Raw genomic sequence first — 20,465 nt, forward strand, 5'->3', positions numbered from 1 at the left:
AGCAAATCATAATTGGTCGGTTAAAAGTTCATAATAAAAGTAATAGTGGTAATGAATTAATGTTATGAGTGATTATTAATTTAATTTTGAAAAAAATATGATTTAACTTCTCTAATATCCGGTATCCGGCCGGATAGTAAGTCACTATCAGGTATCCGGCCGGATATCAAATATTGCCCGGATAAGCCGGATATCTAGTTATTTGGCATAGAAATCTCAACTAAGTAATAATGAAAATGACGCAAATTACACTACGTTGAGAAGATTAAGTTCCTCTAGGAACGTTAGTGTCATTTAAGAAGAAGAAGAAGAAGAAGAATTGTAGGATATAAAAACTATCTTCATTTGTAAGATTGGCCGTTTGAACTTTAATGTTGTGTCCAGGCGCGAAACATTCAAAAAACTAAAATTCCAGTGTTTCATAACTATAGAACCAGATGGAAAAACTCTCACTCCTTTACAAAATTAACGTCAATCCACATGAATTACAATAAGTTTCTAATTCATAGGTTATCTTTAGTTCTCAATCAGTTCAAATAACCCATTCGGGGTGGTTTCGACCAAGCTGCGCCATGTTAATGTGTATCTCGCTCTACGCAGAGGATACTGGTCGTTGAGGCTCTACAAATCACTCATACTGCTTGTAAGCAGCACCTACTATTCATCACTACTCATAATTTCTTGATAGGGTTTTGATCTGGTAAACAAGCTGATCAGTCCAAAATGTGAAGCCCCTATTCATTAAACCATGCCATGACTTTCCGGTTTTTTTTAATTGATGCCAAATTACCCAAATATCACGGTGTTTTTATGCAAAAAATAGATGTAAATGATTCTGAAATACTTCATTGCACTTCTGGTTGTGCATTCGTGTTGATGAAAAGCTATCTGAACCACGCCCTTTTGAAAATATTTTCCTCAAACTATCAAACTGCCGTCGGGAAGTTACGAGTTCAAAAATTACATGACATTTTCCGTAAGTCCTTTCAGTATGAAGAAATTCTATTCAAGTTGAATTTCTTTTTATCCGGGAAATTTTCCTGAAACAGTAAAACCCATGGGATTAGCCTCCACATTAGTCTTTGGACCCGCAGCTTTGGAGATGGAATTTTTATGGTTTGGGGAGAATTTTCTCAAAAAGGCCTGGTTCAGATAGCTTACCATCAACACGAATAAACAGTCAGAAATGCAATGAAGTACTTCATAATCATTTACTACTTTTGCATCAAAAACACCGTGATAATTGTGTAGTTTGGCATCAATTCATAAAAACCGGTCATGGCATGGTTTTATGAATAGGGGACTTCAAATTTTGGACTGATCAGCTTGTTTCTTGAATGGCGTTAACGTTCCTTGTGGAACTTTTGCCGTCTCAACGTATGTATTAACTAGCCTCTTTTTCTAATACTTAGTTGAGATTTCTTAAGCCAAATAACACGTCTTGAATGTATTCCGAGGGGCAAGCTCTAGAATACGCGTGACCACAGTGCAAGTCGAAGGAAATTTCTATGACGAAAAATCCCCCGGCCACAATGGGAATCGAACCCGAACACCAGGCATGATAATGTGAGACGCTAACCACTCGACCATGGGTGCACTTCAGCTTGTTTACGATTTACGAATAGTAGACGCAGCTTGTAAGAAATATGAGTGACTGGAAGAGTTTAAACAAGCAATAGTATCCTCTGCGTAGAAAGAGATACACACTACAACATGGCGCAGCTTGCTCGAAACCACCCCGAATGGGTTATTTGGTTAACTGGTTAAGAAATTAGGACGACCAACGAATTAGAAACTTATTGTAATTCATGTGAAATTGACGTTAATTTTGTAAAGGAGTGAGAGTTTTCCCATCTGGTTCTATGGTTATGAAACACTAGACTTTAAGTCTTTTGAATGATTCGCGCATGGACACAACATTGAAGTTCAGATAACCAGTCTTATAAATTGAGATATTTATTATATCCTACACTGTATGTTTCAATAAAACCTACTTCTCACATATCTCTGGAAGCTCGGGAAAATGGAGTGGTTCTATAGTTGTGAAACGCAGTATATTGTACTCCGAATACTTGCTAAATGTTTGATTGACGGGAAAATAATCTTTAACCTTAAAGAATGGAATCAGTCCTACCTGCATTAACTATGCATCTTGCGACGGAATGTCAAAGCGAAATAAAAGGGTGAGAGAGAATGGAAAATATAAACAAAAAGTAAACAGGTGGATTGAGTTGAAAAATTGTTGGAAGTATATTGATTACGAAAAAAGAAGGAATTTACGGAGAAATCGTAAGAATTTCTAGAAGGGATTTATTGCCGCTGATAGCCAAATAACCACTGGATCCTGAGAGACCTGGAAAGAGAATAGTTATAAAACTAATAATGAAATTTGAATATTTTCAAGCTGCGAAAAACAAAAAATTGGTACTGTAAAAATTAGTTTATTGTGACGACCCCGAACAAACTTGAAAATTTCACAATGGCAGAACATAAACTTTCACCCGAAGCTGCCGAAAAGACGAGTTACAATTGTGTCGCTTGTTCGCGATCGGATCACGCAGAAAAGGATATGGTGCTGTGTGATCAGTGTCAAAACTGGTATCATTCAGATGTGCCGGTGTTACGGATGCTGTAATGGACGATTCATCGTGGATATGCGGCGAGTGAATAAAAATGCATCTGGTAGTTCCATTAAGTCAGAGTTGGAGCATGAATTGAAAAAGCTCGAGGAGGAACAAAGAGCCCAACAGCTATTGGAATCATTAGAGGAAATACCGCCTGTGGACGCAAAATCCGGAATAAGCGATACACATTCCAGTCATCCGGATCTGCTCAGAAAGGAAAAGACAAAGCAGAAGAGCGAGATCAAAAGTAAGCAGAAGAACGACGCGTTTTCGACTGCGGTGTTATCGATGACTTACCAATGCTCAGCTGTCCGCCAGGCAGTTCCTGTCGAAGAAGTTGTCGGTATTTTCCGAAAAGTTAGAGGATAGGCCGATGCTCATCTGCAGCTACGAGACATCTAGCGAGGCTTGTGGGTTTTCGAATGTCGAGAACCTGGTTCGTCTACAAGAGTGGTTGAAAGACCAAGCATTGGAAGCAATCCGTAGTACGCTCCCACTTCCCGACGCAGTTCCACAGATCATTGAAATCCTCCGAGCATCTTGTAAACATGCTATTGGTGAAGGTGAGAAAGGCTCTCCTACCGATAGTAGATCGCTTGATAACGTTTATTAATTTCGGGGTGATTGTCCAGCAGTTTGCAGATCACCTCATCGGTTAGAAGCGATGCGCAAATGGAAGTTATGCACCATACTGCCAGTGGTGGATTTCCAGCACTCTGTTCCACAAATTCTGATCGGACTGAAAGATTCACTTGTGTGTGCCGTTAGAATCACGGGTCGAGAAAGCGGGAGAGCCAATCGCTGGGCGGTCTAAGCTTGGTTGGATCATATTCGGACCTGCAAACGGTGGTCATCATGAGTGCAGCAGTGTTTCGAACGAGGACCTCCACGATCTGTTAAGTAGCCACTACACGCTAGAAGAGGCTGGCATTTCGGTCGCGCTGCTTCCGGAAAGCGAAGAGGATAGAAGAACGAAAGGATATCCTGACGCAAACGAAGGTAAGAGTAGGTAATCGTTTTGAGACGGGGTTATTATGGAGATATGATAGTCCGTGCTTCCCCGACAGCTATCCTATGGTTGTGAAACGGCTCAAGTGTTTAGAGCGACGTTTGTTGAAGGACAATGAACTTACGATAAAGTACGGTACATGGTCTCTGAGTACCTAACCAAGTGATATGCGCACGAAGCTTCAGAGTCGGAGCTAGCAGAGACCAATCAGAGTAAGGTGTGGTGATCAACCCGAAGAAACCGGCTAAAGTCCGCCTCGTCTGGGACGCAGCTGCGGCCGTAGTTGGGGTTTCCCTTAATTGAAAACTCTTGAAGGGTCCCAATATACTGACTGCACTTCCAGCAGTCATTTGTAAGTTTCGTGAAAAAAAGATCGGTTTTGGGGCAGAAATAAAAAAGATGTATCATCAGTTGAAAACTCAAAAAGAAGATACCCGACCGCAGAGGTTCCTGTTCCGAGATAATCCAGCCTGCGCTCCGAAGGTATTTATGATGGACGTTGCTACTTTTGGGGCTACTAGTTCACCTTGTTCACCTGCGACTGCGATTATAGAGAATCATTAAGTCGATCATTATTTCGATAGCACGGAGGCAGTCGAGGAAGCAGTGAAACTGGCGAAGGAGGTAAAGTTTGTTCCTTCGAAGGGCGGTTTCGAACTTCGTGTCATGAGCTGCATCATGGGCTAGTTAGATCCCATCGCGTTTTCAACTTCCTTCACAATCTATGGGAAAATGCTTATTCAAGATCTTTGGCGCAGTGGATGCGTTAAATTCCATCATCGAGAATCATTCCGTAGGAGTGAAACAGCGGTTTATTTGGACAGATTCGAGTACAGTACTTTCTTGGACCCACTTGGGTCAGTGACGCTACAAGCTTTTTGTTGCATTCCGAATTGGTGAAATGTCGCAACCGGGTAGATGGTCTAACCACCTTGAAACGATTACAGCATCGAACCTTTCCAGCACACCTCCTGCTGCGCTACGATGTTGAAATTGCGGACTCTCAATATTTCAGAAAAAAATGCAGCAACTCCGTGTCCCGAGTTTCCAATCTCTAGTCCGTGTTCTTTGCGTGGGTCTAGTCCGATTGCCCTGTCTCGAATTTCTTTGTGAATTTTCCTTTGTGTTTCATTTTTTACGGATGACCTGCAGGGCTTGCACCAACCACCAGTTTCGCCGGAGGATCATCATGCACAGCTCTGTTCAGAGTTCCCGTTGACATGAGTACAATGCCTTCTCCTATTCTTATCTCCCCGCGTTACCGACTGGTGTACGGATAACCATAGTGAAGATCGGGTAATCAAACCCGGATACAGAAACACTGACGCTGACTAACGTGGTTTCTTATAGTAACCCTTGTTATTAGCAGTAAGTAGCTGTAAAGTGTTTTATTAAATTAAATTGTTTATTTAAATTATTTATTAAAGTACTAGCTAACCCGGCAAACTTCGTCCCGCCCATTTACTTGATTAATTCTCGAGTAATACAGAAATTTGTGTTTTATTTGTATGGCAGCCACCCCTAAGAGAGGGGGGAGGGGTATCTAACCACCATAGAAACATTCATTGCACCCTAAAACTTTCACATGCCAACTTTGGTTTCGTTTGATTGATTAATTTCCGAGTAATGCAAAAAATTGTGTTTCATTTGTATGGCAGCCCCCTCTAAGAGAGGGGGAAGGAGTATCTTAACACCATAGAAACATTTATTGCATCCTTAAACCTCCACATGCCAAATTTGGTTTCATTTGCTTGATTAATTCTCGAGTAATGCAGAAATTTGTGTTTCATTTGTATGGCAGCCCCCCCTTTGAGTGGGGGAAGGACTGCCTAACCATCATAGAAACATTTATTGCACCCTAAAACTTTCACATGCCAACTTTGGTTTCGTTTGATTGATTAATTTCCGAGTAATGCAGAAATTTGTGTTTCATTTGTATGGCAGCCCCCCCTTAGAGAGGGGGGAGGGGTCTCAAAATATCATGAAAAATATCACGCGTCATCAGGTCTGCTTGGATACGCTTGAGAGGTTCGAAGAGGACCCAGAATTGGTAAATAACATTATTACTTGTGACGAAACTTGGATATTTCAATATGATGTCGCAACAAAGCGGCAATCGATGCATTAGAAGACGCCTGCATCGCCCAGAATGAAAAAAGCAAGGATGTCCAAATGAAAATTCAAGGCAATGTTGATAGTTTTTTTTTCGACATTAACGGTATCGTGATGATCGAATGGGTTCCAGAAGGTCAGACTGTCAACCAAACTTACTATTTATCAGTTTTGGCAACACTGCGTGAACGAGTACGAAGTAACACAAATTTCTGCATTCCTCGAGAATTAATCAAGCAAACGAAACAAATTTGGCGTGTGGAAGTTTTAGGGTGCAATAAATGATTCTATGGTGGTTACATACACCTCCACCTCTCTTTGGGGTGGCTGCCATACAAATGAAACACAAATTTCTGCATTACTCGAGAACCAATCAAGTAAATTAAACGAAATTTGGCGTATGGAGGTTTTGGGGTGCAATAAATGGTGCAATGGTGGTTAGACACTCCACCCTCCCTCTAAGGGGGAGCTGCCATACAAATGAAAGACAAATTTCTGCATGACTCGAAAACTAATCAGGAAAATACCAAATTTGGCATGCCAAGGTATTTAGGGACACAAATGGCGAATAGACTTCTTCTTCTTCTTCTTGTATGGCTTGTATGTATGGCCTGTGGAACTTTTGCCGTCTCAACATATGCTTTAACTAGCGTCATTCATTAATACTTAGTTGAGATTTCTTAAGCCAAATAACACGCCTTGAATGTATTCCGAGGGGCAAGCTCTAGAATACGCGTGACCATAGTGCAAGTCTGAGGAAATTTCTTTGACGAAAAATCCTCCGGCCAGAACGGGAATCGAACCCGCACACCCGGCATGATAATGTGAGACGCTAACCACTCGGCCACGGGCGAATAGACACTCCTCCCGTATCTTTGAGGAGGGGAGGGGGGCTGCCATACAAATGAAGCATACATTTCCGCTAAATTCAAGAATTAATCAAGCAAACGGAACCAAATTTGGCATGTGGACGTTTTATGGGGAAGAAACATTTCTAAGGTGGTTCGACACTCCTCCCCCCTCTCTAAGGGGGTCTCCCATAGAAATGGAACACAAATTTCTGCATAACTCGAGAACTAATCAAGCAAACGAAACCAAATTTGGCATGTGGAGGTTTTATGATGCAATAAATGGTTCTGTGGTGGTTCGACACACCTCCCCCCTCTTAGGGAGAGCTGTCATACAAGGGAAAAACAAATTTCTACATAACTCGAAAACTAATCTAAGGAAAGAAGAGGGGAGGGGTCTGTAATCATTCTATCATATTTTCTGTATTAAGCATTTATTTCATGTAACGGATAAACATGTTATTTGCAGGTGGTTGAAAAATCTTGAACGAGAATTGTGTCTGAAAATAATCTGATACTATAATGATGAGTTTTGGTTTTTTAGTAAAAAGTAAATTCAACGGGTTCGATTAGAAGATCAATCAATGAACAGTTCTGCGATTGGATTCATGAACTTGCGCTTAGTAAGAAAACGTGAATGTTTGAAGGTATTGATAATAAAAACCAAATTCTGGGCGGGACGAAGTTTGCCTGATCAGCTAGTGAACATATGAATTCAGAATTCTTACAGTTTGTTTTGAAATTTCTACACGTATGGCTTGAAGGTTAGTACTATTCAGAGAACATTTCGGTCTGTCAACAGTGGCGTCATTTATGTGTCAAACAGGAAATTCATTGTGTGATGTCTGTTATAGAATATACAGGGTGTTAAATAGCTGACCTAGAGTTAATTGCTGCTATCTTGCCGCTTACGATCAATAAGAATAAAAGTGTGTTTTGGAGACACATTGTAGTGAAAATGACTTTTGAAGATTCTAATTGATGGCTCATCAGGAAGGAAGTGTTTGAAATGATTATACAATGAAATTAGAGAAAAAAAACAGGAAGTGGGTTATATCTATGGTATAACCGCAAGGGTGACGTAGGACTATCGTTGATTTAGAGATCATTTGTATGAAGTTGAATCTGAATTCATTCTGAATGAATGAATATTTGGAGAACTTCGAAAACGAGAGCGTTACGTTGGAGGCACAAGGTTTTATGCATCCAATATTGGATACGGAAATATCCTACTGATGGGGAAGAATAATCTTCAGAAGCTATCCTGTTGATTGCGATTGATTGAAAAACCCCAAAACCAAATGTATTTGGTCACAGTGTTACATGGATAGAAAACATTCAATTAAACTCTTTAACATGAATATATTTTGAAAATTCCCAAAGGAACTGGCAGATTATTTTCCAGCAATGATTAGATATTTCCACATTTTCCTCGATACTGGAAGCCCACCAGTGGTTAATGCCAACTCGATAACCACCTGTTAATAGCACTTGATTGAAACATATTTGGTCACAGAGTTACATGGATAGAAAACATTCAATTAAACTCTTTCACATGAATATATTTTGAAAATTCCCAAAGGAACTGGCAGATTATTTTCAGTAACGATTAGATATTTCCACATTTTCCTCGATACTGGAAGCCTGGTTAATGCCAACTCGATAACCACCTGTTAATAGCCGCGCGTGTATGTGTGTATGTGTAGCGATGTCTTCCCAGGGAACCGTTTGTGGCATCACTCTCCTCCTGATAGATTCCCTTCTGGCCTAGGGTGCACAAACAGGCTCTTGGTGACACCGTTCATCCGCGCTTTCATGATAAATAAAGAGCTTCACCGCAACAGCGACAACATGCTCCAATCGCTGTTCAATTAGAACTGAGTGGATTTCCGAGCGCCGCTCGCTTATATACCGATTGGTGATTTCAATAGCCTGTTTTGAAAGCAATTTTAAGACTATTGAAACAAGTTTTTGGATAAAAAAGTAACAAGTATATAACGCGTAGACATTTTATCTTTCGAATGAAGTGTTTATCATACCATTTCGTTCAGTTGTTTAGGAACTATTAACGCTCAAAATCTCGGTCTCTGGCGTAACGCTTTCGTTTTCGAAACTTTGATTTTACACCCCGGTATAGAAATGAAAGACGTAGTCCTACGTCAAAACTTGGAAAAGGAGTTGATTCTTGGAAGATTTCGGGTCGACTATTCAACACCCTTTGTGTGTGTTTTAAGTTCAGTTTTATCGAGCATTTCGGATTAAAACAAGTATCTATCAGAAATAAACAAGGGACATTATATTTTATGGATAAGTAGCAGTATCTAAAACATTCATACGAGTAATATAACATATTGAATGACTCAAGTTATGCCAACGCTTCTCCTTTCTACTTCGGAAACTAAAGGACAGGGTCAAAGTCCAATAATCTATAATTGTTGTATCCCTTTCTGGTAGGATGGTATACCGTATCATCCACAAGACACGGCCATATAAAGCCAGGGAGGCAGCAACGATAAAGGCAACTACTCCCAACATGGAAACGGGTGCATCTGCTGTTGCCGCTGAGGTCAACGATACCGAACCACGCTAGAGAAAGGCCAACTGAAACGCATATTATCCGTCATCGGATTGTTCGTCTCCGCACGCGAAGGCTATGGCCGCGGCGAGTGTCCGCGCGATCATCCCACTAATAAGAAATATACTATATTGGGCTTACGAAAACGATATAACCCACAATACATTTCGAAAAAAGAAAGCACATAAGCACTGGAGCGTGCACTATTCGTTGTCTCTTTTTCCCGTTTTATGTTGAAAATTAATACCCGAACGGCGCATGTTTTTTGAGGGGAAAAGCAATTTTTAATAAGTTGTTTATTTTCGTATCGATCAAACATATTCGCTGGGTTGGTGGCTATCGCGTGCCCCGTGGACTCGCTGCAGTGGTGTGTTCGGTGCCAATGGGGATTGCACGCTGAGAAATGATCGCAGATGTTCGATTTATGAATAATCAATCTCCTTGAGAGAATACAGTCAAAAGGATGCGTTGTTCGTCAGTTACAAACCGATTTCGGTTTATTAGGAATGCAGAACTAGGGGTGTTCGATGGGATTTTTTGTGTGAGTTTGAATATAATGTATTCGGTAAAATTGCACTGAAAACAACTTATGAGGGAGTTTTCGCGCCAACTGGTCAATGAGATTGACAGCACCCTTTTGGAATTAATTTTATGGGTGAGAATAAAGACACATCAAATTGCATCACGGAAAAAAACGCTGTAGAAATTCGCCCAGTAGACCGATCCTTTTGAAAATTTTAGACAGTAAAACAAAAACTATTAAACAACTTTTGGCATTTTCTTTTTATTCATACTTCGAGCCCAAGCCCGTATGCTCGCACCTTCCTCTTTACCCCGTCCATAAGGTTCTGTACAACGTCAGGTTGTAGTTTTTTTTAACAGATATCCATTTTCTCTTGAAGTCCGCCTCCGATTTGACAACTTTTGGGTTCTTCCGGAGGGCCTGCTTCATAATCGCGCAATATTTCTCTATTGAGCGAAGCTCCGGCGCGTTGGGCGGGTTCATTTCCTTTGGCACGAAGGTGACCCCGTTGGCTTCGTACCACTCCAACACGTCCTTTGAATAGTGGCACGAAGCGAGATCCGGCCAGAAGATGGTCGGGCCCTCGTGCTGCTTCAATAGTGGTAGTAAGCGCTTCTGTAGGCACTCCTTAAGGTAAACCTGCCCGTTTACCGTGCCGGTCATCACGAAGGGGGCGCTCCGCTTTCCGCAAGAGCAGATCGCTTGCCACACCATGTACTTTTTGGCAAACTTGGATAGTTTCTGCTTGCGAATCTCCTCCGGAACGCTGAATTTGTCTTCTGCGGAGAAGAACAACAGGCCCGGCAGCTGACGAAAGTCCGCTTTGACGTAGGTTTTGTCGTCCATTACCAGGCAATGCGGCTTCGTCAGCATTTCGGTGTACAGCTTCCGGGCTCGCGTCTTCCCCGCCATGTTTTGCCTTTCGTCGCGGTTAGGAGCCTTCTGAACCTTGTATGTACGCAGGCCCTCCCGCTGCTTGGTCCGCTGGACGAATGAACTTGACAAATTCAGCTTATTGGCGACATCCCGGACCGAACTTCTCGGATCACGTCTAAACTGCTTAACTACGTGCTTGTGATCTTTTTCACTGACGGAGCATCCATTTTTGCCGTTCTTCACCTTCCGGTCGATGGTTAGGTTCTCGAAGTATCGTTTTAGTACTCTGCTGACCGTGGATTGGACGATTCCCAGCATCTTACCGATGTCCCGATGTGACAATTCCGGAGTCTCGAAATGAGTGCACAGGATTAATTCACGACGCTCTTTTTCGTTCGACGACATTTTTCCAAATTTACGAAAAATTGACAGTGAAGCATGGCCAACGTGATCTATACACTCTTATCTGATTATAAGCGAAAGCAGAAGATATAATTTCTAAAAATTAAATTTCTATAGCGTTTTTTCCGTGATGCAATTTGATGTGACACACCCTTTAGTCTTGTTGGTCGAGCATTTCTGAATTTTTCCAAAATTTCCCTAAACTGTTTTTGGGAAGCCAAAACATTTTTTTTTCAATAAAAAGATATACCTAAAAGGTGGACGGGGTGGGCCTAGGGGCACGGACGGGATCTTGACATAGGACTGTGATTGTGTGTAGTAATTGCATTTGAATTGAGTTTTTTCATTGTTCGAACTCTGTATTTTTTTCTTTTTTGATACATAAATTGGAAAAATGCTTGAGTATACCCATTCGAACTTCTAAATCAGCAGCCAGTTAAATTCATTATTTGCATTTTTTATATTACCAAACAACATGCTCGATATAATGACATTATGGACCACAATTATATAAATTGTTAGTAGCAAGACCTAACCGACAAAACGTGAATTGAGCACGAATTGATTGGACAAGAATCTGAACTTCAATCTAATAAAATCTCTATCAACGTTTAACCTTTTGAGCCAGGCTCTCGTCAAATCTTTGGGGAGTATAGAGTGATATCATCCTGATAAATGCCTATTATCGACAAATCGAGAATAATTCATAATACGTATCTAACCATATTATGAGCTAACGCCGAATTGTAGGTAAAAGGATTTCTGAGGCACTGAAACTTATTTTTTGAACGACCCTCGTATGTCGCGATAACGATTTTGAGTAATATGCGTTGGAAAATTCTTAACATTTTTCCGAGAGTAACCCTCTTGCTAACCACTCGGCCACGGGTGCACACCCGTGGTTAGCGTCATAACTAACATGCCGGGTGTTCGGATTCGATTCCCGTTCTGGTCGGGGGAATTTTTCGTCAAAGAAATTTCCTCCGACTTGCACTGTGATCACGCGTATTCTAGAGCTTGCCACTCAGAATGCATTCAAGGCGTGTTATTTGGCATAGAAATCTTAACTAAGTACTAATAAAAATGACGCAAGTAATACTACGTTGAGACGGCGAAGTTCCTCTAGGAACGTTAGTGCCATTGAAGAAGAAGAAGAAGAACCCTCTTATATAGAAATCAAAGACATAGTCCTATATCAAAATGGCAACTCCCACAAAAATGAGTTTTTGAGAAATTCTCTTAATATTCATTGCAAAAAAAAAATGAAAAATTCGTTTTTGTTGGCCTGAACTGTTGAATGATTTAAAATTGTAATACAATTCTATTAAAACGATTGTTTCAAAAATTGTTGATTTTTTTTCAGTGTACTTGGTTACAAGTTGTTCGATATGCCAAACGGGTTTACTTGAGGATATTTGATGTCCAAATTACAATATCAGAAAAAATGGAGTGAAACAGTAAAACACCGCAATGGATTAAAAAAATGTCCTGTTTCGAATATTTTTTTGTTGAAAAATAAAAAAAAATACAGTTGGGAACGCTCATGATTATTTTATGCGGCTTGTCAGAAAGAGCACACGAGTCACGGCCAGGGTTGTCAATAATATTTTTTAAACAACTGGAAGATTGCTCTTAAAAAAACTGGATCCTGCAAAATCGTTTTATTTTGAGAAGTTTGTCTTCAATTTATTTAGAATGATTTTTTTTACCTATTATGCTTGCTTGAGAAATAGAATTTCTTCCGAAGCTATGTGTAGTATTTATATATAGTTAATTAAAAAAACTATTAATTAACTATTTGAGCAGATCGAAAAAATGTTTCCAACCACTCGAACATTACTGTGAAACAATATTTGAGGATCTCTTTTCTAGAACCTTTAGAAAACGCGGTTTTATTTGGATGACACTTAAAAAATCTCGTGTTTATTGTTCGACAATGAGATTAATTGAAGTGCATAAGAACACGGTTTCTGGTTGTAGATCACTGCATCAAGCTCAACCTCAATCCTTTGTCTAACCCGTCGTCGCGAATGGAGTTCTATAAAGTGTATACGCTATGAATAACATAAGATATCGCCAGGACAATTGATTTTAGAGGAGTTCTCTCGGTTACTTTCTCAGGCTTCCCAAAGTTAACTTCCACCATCGCGATCGGATTTCGATTGAGAAAGATGCGATGATTAATAGGATATCCAATTAAATCCAATTAAATGTGTAGTTTTTACTTTTCAGGTTACCTAAAGATAATCTTTGCCGCATGCTGTGACACACAAGTTTTTCAGATTTTCATTTCGTCGAATGGCCGATTGATATGAACGGAAACAAGATTACTTGGGTTTTTATTCATATCAATTGAAGTCAATGAAGCACATTGATCCTATGATCTTCCGGACTTTAGAAATATTTGGGGTGACTTTAATACCTGATGTTCATATAAACTCAAAGCCAGCATAGTACGCGATCTCTATGAATTGTTTTGGGTAAGATTTCTCGTTATGATCATTGCACCAGTCTTTGTTTAAATGGTAGATCAATTGGTCTGAACCTCTAAATTTTTTGAAGGACCTAGAACATATGAGGGGCTTAGAATGCAAGGGGTGTAAGTGACTTGATCGATTTCTCTTCATCAACTTTTTCTTTAGTTAATAACTCAACTGCAAAAACGTTCCAATTTATGTTTGCTATAGAGTGAGTCCGATAGATGAGGTTCTGACCTATCTTCCACATTGCCAAATACAGTACGGAATGTATTTGCAGCTAAGTTATGACCAAAAGAGAGAGTCGATGTAGAGAAATCGATCAAATCACTTACACCCCTTTCATTCTAAGCCCCTCATATAATATTAATATAGGGCCCTATTCCAGAAAACGAGACGAGCAATTCGTCTCGTCTCGTTTCGGCTTCAGTCACTGTCGAGACGAGCAAAATATCCTATTCCAGTACACGAGTTTCATTTAAATGTTTTATTTGGTAGACTGGAAAGACTTCTGTCACTTTTTCTCGGTATGATCAGTGATGACAGATGTGAAGACATGTTTATATTTTGAGAAAAATAACAAACATTTTTAAAACTGATCAATCGATACTTTTTTCTCAGTGCCAAAATACTAAAATCATAACAAAAAGAAATTAGATTCATACATCTTTTGGTTTCATTGATATTTTTTCTACCAGCATATGGTTTCATCACTCAGACGTTTTGTTATTATGGATTTATAAAAACCAATGTTTGTTCACCTAATCAACGATTTATCAAGAAAAGTTTCAAATCTATGTTTGTTCACCTTGTTCGCGACCGATATCGCAAGAATCGAAAAAAGCAACTTTCCTTTCCCATCCTTATCCTTTTCCCATCCAAGCCACTCCTTCCTACCACAATCACAACCACGACAAACACAATAACCCAATGCGCAGTAAAATATGAGCCGAACGCGTACAACGATACAGCATACGAATCGATCCCTATTAATGCAATATTTGTCATTCCAATTTCAACCTTCAAATGTGAATGATCGCGACAATAAATCCCGTCTGTAGTAGTTATCCAAAGCGTGTTTCTCCACAAGCCACATCCAAATTGTATGGTCTTCCAGAAGACCAAAGTGCCAAAAGTATCCAATTTCCTGAGCTATCATCCAGGCCTCCTTCAGCCGAAGGAACAACGATTTATCAAGAAAAGTTTCAAATTTATGTGCTCGTATTTCCATTTACAGTTATACAATAAAGTGTAGTTTTTTCCACATTCATAGCAATAAACTTCGATATATTTAGGTACGACAAATGAATAGGTTTTAAAGTACGGCAGCATGTCAAGGGCTATTTATACCAACGGTTGGTTTTCGATCCATTTTACTCCGCAAAACTTCAGCCGATCCAATAGTTCAAGAATACTCCGCACATCTTAACGGAACGTTCTCAAATAGGCTATACAAGCACTGGAGGAATTCATCAATTTTCCAAACAGTCTTTTTCATTCCTTCTTTGAATGAATTGTCAAAACCTGCAAACTGCAGCTACCTATATTCGTGAGCTCTTAGTTTTGGCTGCTTTCGGATTTCACGAATTTCTTCATTCAACTGCTTCACTACTCTCCTGTTAACATGGGGACCGTCAATTGCAAGTTGACCCACTTCAAACTAGCTTCAAAATATTTCTTCAATCCGTCGAACAAGTCCAGTGCACGCGTTGAGCTTAGAAAAGCTGAGCCAATGTACTTGGATTCCACTGTTCCCTTCGTTACATTCCAGTAACGGACGCTAACATCCATCTGTTGCTTTTGTGAAATTTTATTTAACGTTTCGTTGAATCCGATAACGATATCCTTGCAATTTTCTAGTAAACGAAGGATGCCATTCAAAAAATATGGCACAATACCGTATGCAATTTGGTACCATTCCACTGTCCGGAAATATATGCGGAAAGAGCTTAGCATTAGAGCACTAGAGTTTCATGGGATCATGTCTACCACTTGCTGAGGAAGATTGCCCAAATAAGCTCACGACCTCACTCGTGCGTGTATTCTGCGTTTCAGTGGAAATGGACTAATTACAGTCGCTTGAATTGTATCCACGACTGCGATTTTCGTTGAATCTTCTTTGGCAGCAACTATTTTCATTTTTATTATTTTTATTATTTTTGGTAATTGATTTCTTAATACTTACGTTTTTCAACAGCCTGAATTATAAATTAATCGAAAGAAATGGTGTAATTCTTTATGGTAGTGTTTGTGGTAAGATGAAAAATCAATCTTGCTCCGACTAAAGACTCTGACTGTAGACGGGACTCAAGTGTCGACGAAAACTCCGTTGATTCACTGATTGAAGATCATTGTATACAAAACATACAAGAGCACTACATTTAAATAACAATTGAAAACATTAATCCTTCTGATTATTTCTGGTTTTAAATGAAAATTCCTGGTTTTACTAGTTTTCTTGCTTGAGTTTCCACCCTGAATGATAAGACACTCATCGACTAATTTAATTCAAGAGATTACAACGTGATTACACAGTGAAAGTGAACTTAAATGAAGTGATTAAAAATAATTTAAAAAAGCGTAGCGTTCAGGATACTTGTCACCGAAAATTATGCATGTTCGGTTTCCTTGGTTTTCGTTTTTTACGTTGATTGGTGCCTTATGCAAATTTTCTATACAAAACTGTTCATTCGCCACATTAATTTGATGCAAGGTGCGGCTACGTGATGAGTTTCCCCAACACAGATTTCAATGGGCTTGGGGAAATCGGCATTGCGAAATAGATGCAAGATGCGGGTACTTTTGTACTCGCATGCGTTTCTGCAGACCGGAAAGAGTTCCCCAACACAGACTTCAAAACCAGGGAGTCTGGAGAAATCGGCATTGCATTTTACACTTGGGAATATGTGCAGAATTCAAATGCGGTATGAACACAATGCTTTGGCTCGGTTATTCATTACTGGATTGGAAGACATTCCTTTCCAATTTGCTGCGATAACGTCGATAACGTCGATTGAACAATATGCGTTCAACTTCCATGTCAAAATCAAAACTGAGTGCTTGATGTTCCACAAATCAAACAAATTTGCGGTTCAAGAAGTACGTACACTTGGGAGATCCAATAAATGCAGAGGGAAATGTAAGATACATTGATCGTTTAGCCATTCTTTCGTTCACATATTTTGGAAGTCCACGAGAAATGAATGAAATGAATAAGGCATCATGCCATACGGCTTGCAACAAAGAAAGTAATCTTTTCACAATGTATGAATTGACCTAAATTGGGATTTGTGCGCATCTAAATTCGGAAATTGTTTCATTTAATCACTGGTTTAAACAATAATTTAATCAATACACTCAAATGTCTACTAAGCCAACGGTAGTCCTACGTCAACTTGCGGTTGTATTTTAGGTATAACCCATCCATAGTTTTTGATGTAGGATTACGTTTTTCCGGAACATGTTTTTATCTATACTTTTAAAGTTAGTTAGTTTCAAAAATTAATTACCTATTTAAGTATTCGTAAGTAATGTGCATTTAAAAATTATTAGTTACACTTTATAATTACTGAATTTCATGTATATATTTTTTGTTGTTGAATTTTAATAAGAAAATAAAGTTAAGTTCTCTCATTTCATCAACCACAAAGTTTTTAAATTGATAAGTATTATGTATGAATAAGAAAAAAAAACTAGAGATTTTCAAAGAAATTTTGCCATGGGGGTCTTCGGTATCACTTCATTCTGGAAAAGGGGTCTATCGCCCAAAACACTTTGAGAACCCCTGCTCTAAATCAACAAGGTGAACAAACACATCAAACAAACTAGATGACTCGACTGATTCATCGGCGAGCGCGGTCAAACGGTCGTCGAACCAGACGAGCTACTCGTCTGTTTTTAGTCGAGCTCGGCTTCTGGAATATGAAAACAAACGAGACGAGCGCTCGTCAGCTCGTCTCGTCTTCTGGAATTGCTTGGATAGGCACCACACCGTATTGAATTTGTAAGTACAAGCAGGAGAAAAGTAACACTGAGAGTGTGTATTAAAAGAAAGATCGATCCGAGGTAAATACACCTTGAATCGATCGAACTTGGTTGAGGAATATTAGGGATAATATTTATGCATTGTGAATTCATTTTACATTAAAAAAGAACTGGAAAAACTGGAAAATTTCCAGTTACGGTTCCATGCTGCTCGCTCTCAGCTCTCTAGAGCACTGAGAGCACAAGGCAGACAATCGGATATCCCCGTCCGGGATATCTTAGGTAGCCGTGATCCTGATCTTCTGCTTCATCTATACCTGTTCCTCAGAAACGCCGATGTCAACGTTTAATGACGTTTCCTTCGTTGTGTTCCCGTTTCATATCCCTCCTATCCGATCGATAAACTTTTACTTAGTCGCGGCAATACATACACACACTCTTTACAGATACACGGGCCAAAGGTTGTGCAGTCCACTGATCATTCAACAAGAGCCAAAGGTTGTACCGCTCATGACAACTCTACACGAACTGATGATTACGCCGGCTAGTGACCATTCTATCCTGGATTCCTCGAGTCGAGAAAGACGCACCACGCTAGATATGAGGTACAGACTAGGGGGGCGTTGCTGATTAATGGTCAGCTGCATCCCAATAGGAAGTATCCCGTGTCGGGCACACGTACAGAGCATTGGAGACAGCAACATCCCAATTACGAAAACACTTGTAATACTAACCTCGAGCCAACCGCGAGTAATCGGTTACATATTACTAACATAGATAATAAGAAAAATTGTCAAAGTATTGGACTCCCGGCCCCGTGAGGCTAACGCCATATGAGCCTTGATAAAAATATATATTTTGAAAAAAAAACTGGAAAATAATTAAAGAAAACTGGAAGATTTAAGGGTTTAACTGTCTGACTGGATCGAGGAAATAAACTGAAAGGATCCAGTTTAAACTGGAACATTGGCAACGCGGGTCACGGCTCTCAATTAGGCTTCGGCTCTTAAACGAACGCTCTAGATAGAACGAAAAATTTACAAAATTACAAAAAAATACTGTTTTCCTAGTTTTTTGTCTAAAGTAGTTTTGGAATGCAGCTCAGTATTTTTCATGAATAATTCTGTCAAATAATTTGAATTTGTTGATAATGGATACGATATCGATCCAAGTGATAAATTTTCAAAAATGGCAAAAAGTCGTATTTTTAGACCACTCTAATTTTAGGGTGAAGCTTTATAAAGTATATGTCTGAAATATCGCGAAAAGCGAGTTATTTTTTCGGTAGATCCCCTTTTTCATGGGATTAATAAATAATGCTTCCTACGTATGTTAAATACTACGTTTGAAAACTGAACCTATTGAAAAAAATAGCGTCAACATATTCACACATCCGATATATTTGTACACCCCCATCTATTGTGGTGCATCAGGGATGGTCCCACCAGAACCCCGATGTTCGCCATGAATCCGCTGATGAACCCCTCGACATCGGCCTAACTGCTCACCGATACATAGCACCCGCAGGCGGCGGCAAAGGAGACCCACACGATACACTTTGCGGGCGCGCTCTTCCCCCAATTTCGGTATCTCGACGGTCTTCTGGATAGTGTTTTCCTCGGTTTCTCCCGTTAGCCCGTTAGAGCCAGTGTGAGAAAACATGTGACTGTCAAGTCGCGATACGCAACGAAAACAAACAAACAAAGCAGCAGCAGACGCGACTCAAGTCAACCAAAACGGATCGCAGTAGCAACGGTGCACTGTGGCGAAGCGAAATGTGATATTGACTCAGTTTTTCATTCGTTTTCGTCCGGAACGTTGTGTGAGCCTTAGCTCTTCAAGTCTGGCAGCAGCAGCAGCTCACATTGCTGCTTCGGTTTAGTGTGTCATTTCCGAGTTCAGTGTTTTTTTTCTTGTTCGAATGATCTTTCCGGGTAGTAGGGAAATTATTTAACTATCGAGTGAATTTAGAGTCAGTGTCCGAAGACGTCTGCGAGGGACATAATCGAAATTGTCATTCTTCTATGCTGTGCTGCGCATTCCGAAGCCATTGGGAGTCTGTGAGAGATGCTCTGGTTGAAGAAACGTCTAACGTCCCTGTTCGGGGGAAAGTCGCGCAGTCGGGACAGGAGTGTCGAAAAATCACAGCTAGCCGGTGGGGGAGATCCTTACGCTCGCTGTAGTTTAGGCAGCGGCGAGAGTTCAAAATCATCAACGTTACGCAAATCGAAAAAGTGCGATGACAAATCAAGCAAATGTCGCTGTCAAAAAGTTGTTTCTCAGTGTAATTGATTTTTGTTGATTTTGCCGTTGTTCCACATAGTCACGTTGGTAACTGATGATCCGTTTGTTGTTTTTTTTTCTTCTCACAGGTCGCATACATTCCGCGATGGTATCCCGGATCCACGAGGCGTCACGCTCGGTCACTGTTGAGTGGTACGAGCGTGGCGAAACCAAAGGCAAAGAAGTCGAGCTGGATATGCTGCTCGAGTTGAACAAACCAGAAATGCTGGCGGATGCGACCAACAATACTGATGCCAGCCATATACCACAGCTCAGGAAGGATCACGTTACCCCTGCTCCAGCCAACCTTGCCAGGGTGAGTAGTAGCAACCCCGCGATTAAATTCCCCGTATATGGTTGGAAACATGCTTCATCTGTCACATCGGGAGGAGGAAGGGACAAATTCGCGCAAACCAATCGAACAAATATCGAGCTAACAAACAACGGGAAAATCGGGTCAGGTCAGGTCCTGATTTTTTTTTTCTCAACCATTATTTTCGCGGCCAAATTAAATAAATTTCCGTGAACCCGTTACCAATCGCACCGGATGATTTCGCGGTGAAAAATCAGTTTCGAGGCATGACGAATCGGGAGAAAAGTGCCACATCGTTGAGCAAATCCCGTCAACCGTCTCGCGGGTGTGCGGCCCTGGCTGGATGGATGTGAGGCTCTCCCCATGTATGCGCGATGTGTTCCGAAAGTGGAGAATCATTTATTACGGTTAAAAATGGAACACTATTAAAAAGTTTGTG

General features: G+C 40.2%; 1 protein-coding gene across 4 annotated transcripts in view; it reads left to right on the forward strand.

Annotated features, from left to right (window-relative positions):
- Nucleotides 1–20,465, forward strand: part of LOC129763652 (kinesin-like protein Klp10A) — a 135,579-nt gene that overhangs the window by 56,814 nt on the left and 58,300 nt on the right. For 2 of the 4 annotated variants that reach the window (XM_055762901.1, XM_055762902.1), the window contains exon 3: nucleotides 19,803–20,029. In XM_055762901.1, the coding sequence (XP_055618876.1) occupies nucleotides 19,803–20,029 (227 nt within the window). Of the gene's footprint in view, nucleotides 1–19,218; nucleotides 19,715–19,802; nucleotides 20,030–20,465 lie in introns of those variants that run through there. The other 2 variants (XM_055762900.1, XM_055762903.1) reach the window with 2 other exon arrangements.

This window comes from Toxorhynchites rutilus, chromosome 1, assembly GCF_029784135.1.
Source record: "Toxorhynchites rutilus septentrionalis strain SRP chromosome 1, ASM2978413v1, whole genome shotgun sequence".
Lineage (NCBI taxonomy): Eukaryota > Metazoa > Arthropoda > Insecta > Diptera > Culicidae > Toxorhynchites > Toxorhynchites rutilus.